The 651-nt window shown below is 18.6% G+C and overlaps 1 protein-coding gene across 1 annotated transcript in view; it reads left to right on the top strand.

The window, feature by feature from the left end:
• The window catches only part of PRSY57_0702100 (putative membrane protein), a gene marked incomplete at both ends in the record, with an annotated part of 12469 nt that extends 12037 nt beyond the window's left edge, over positions 1–432 (top strand). Inside the window, one exon of the mRNA XM_020114642.1 lies at positions 1–432. Coding sequence (XP_019970599.1) covers positions 1–432 — 432 coding nt within the window.
• Between the last annotated feature and the right edge of the window lie 219 nt (positions 433–651).

Raw genomic sequence — 651 nt, 5'->3', positions numbered from 1 at the left:
AAAAAAAAAAAAAAAAAAAAAAATTATGATAAGAATAAGATGGTATTAGAATATGATGATGATCAGAAAACAAACTTAACAAATATGTTTAAAAGTTATAATATGAGAGGGAAGAAAGATACAATGCCATCTATTGAACTATTTCATATACATGTTCATCATAAGTTAATAGAGCAAACATATAGAGAGTCTCCCAATTATTCAAATTATAATTTATATAAGAGAATTATTAGGTGTGTGTTACATATGTTACATGAAAAATGTTATAAGAATAGTAAATATTTTTATTACGTCTTTATAAATAAATTAATAACGATATATCATTTTTTAAATGAGCATCATATGTCATCTAAGGTGTATTTATATATATATGAAATATATAATATTATAAAAAGGGATAAAGTAGAATCATTACTAAACCAGATTCTTTAAAAGAAGAAACAAAAACGGTGGCATATAAATAAATAAATAAATATATATATATATATATATATATATATATATATATATATATATATGTTTTTGTGTGTGTGTATATGTTTATATATTATTTTATTTTTTGTATGTGTCATTAACGTTTATGTTTTAATAAGAATTTTTAAAAACATTTAAAAGAAGAAAAAATAAAATATTAGTGAAATTGCAAAAAAA

The sequence above is a fragment of the Plasmodium reichenowi genome, chromosome 7 (assembly GCF_001601855.1).
Source record: "Plasmodium reichenowi strain SY57 chromosome 7, whole genome shotgun sequence".
NCBI lineage: Eukaryota > Apicomplexa > Aconoidasida > Haemosporida > Plasmodiidae > Plasmodium > Plasmodium reichenowi.
Note: the sequence above shows the minus strand (reverse complement) of the source record. Positions and strands in the feature narration are given on the sequence as shown.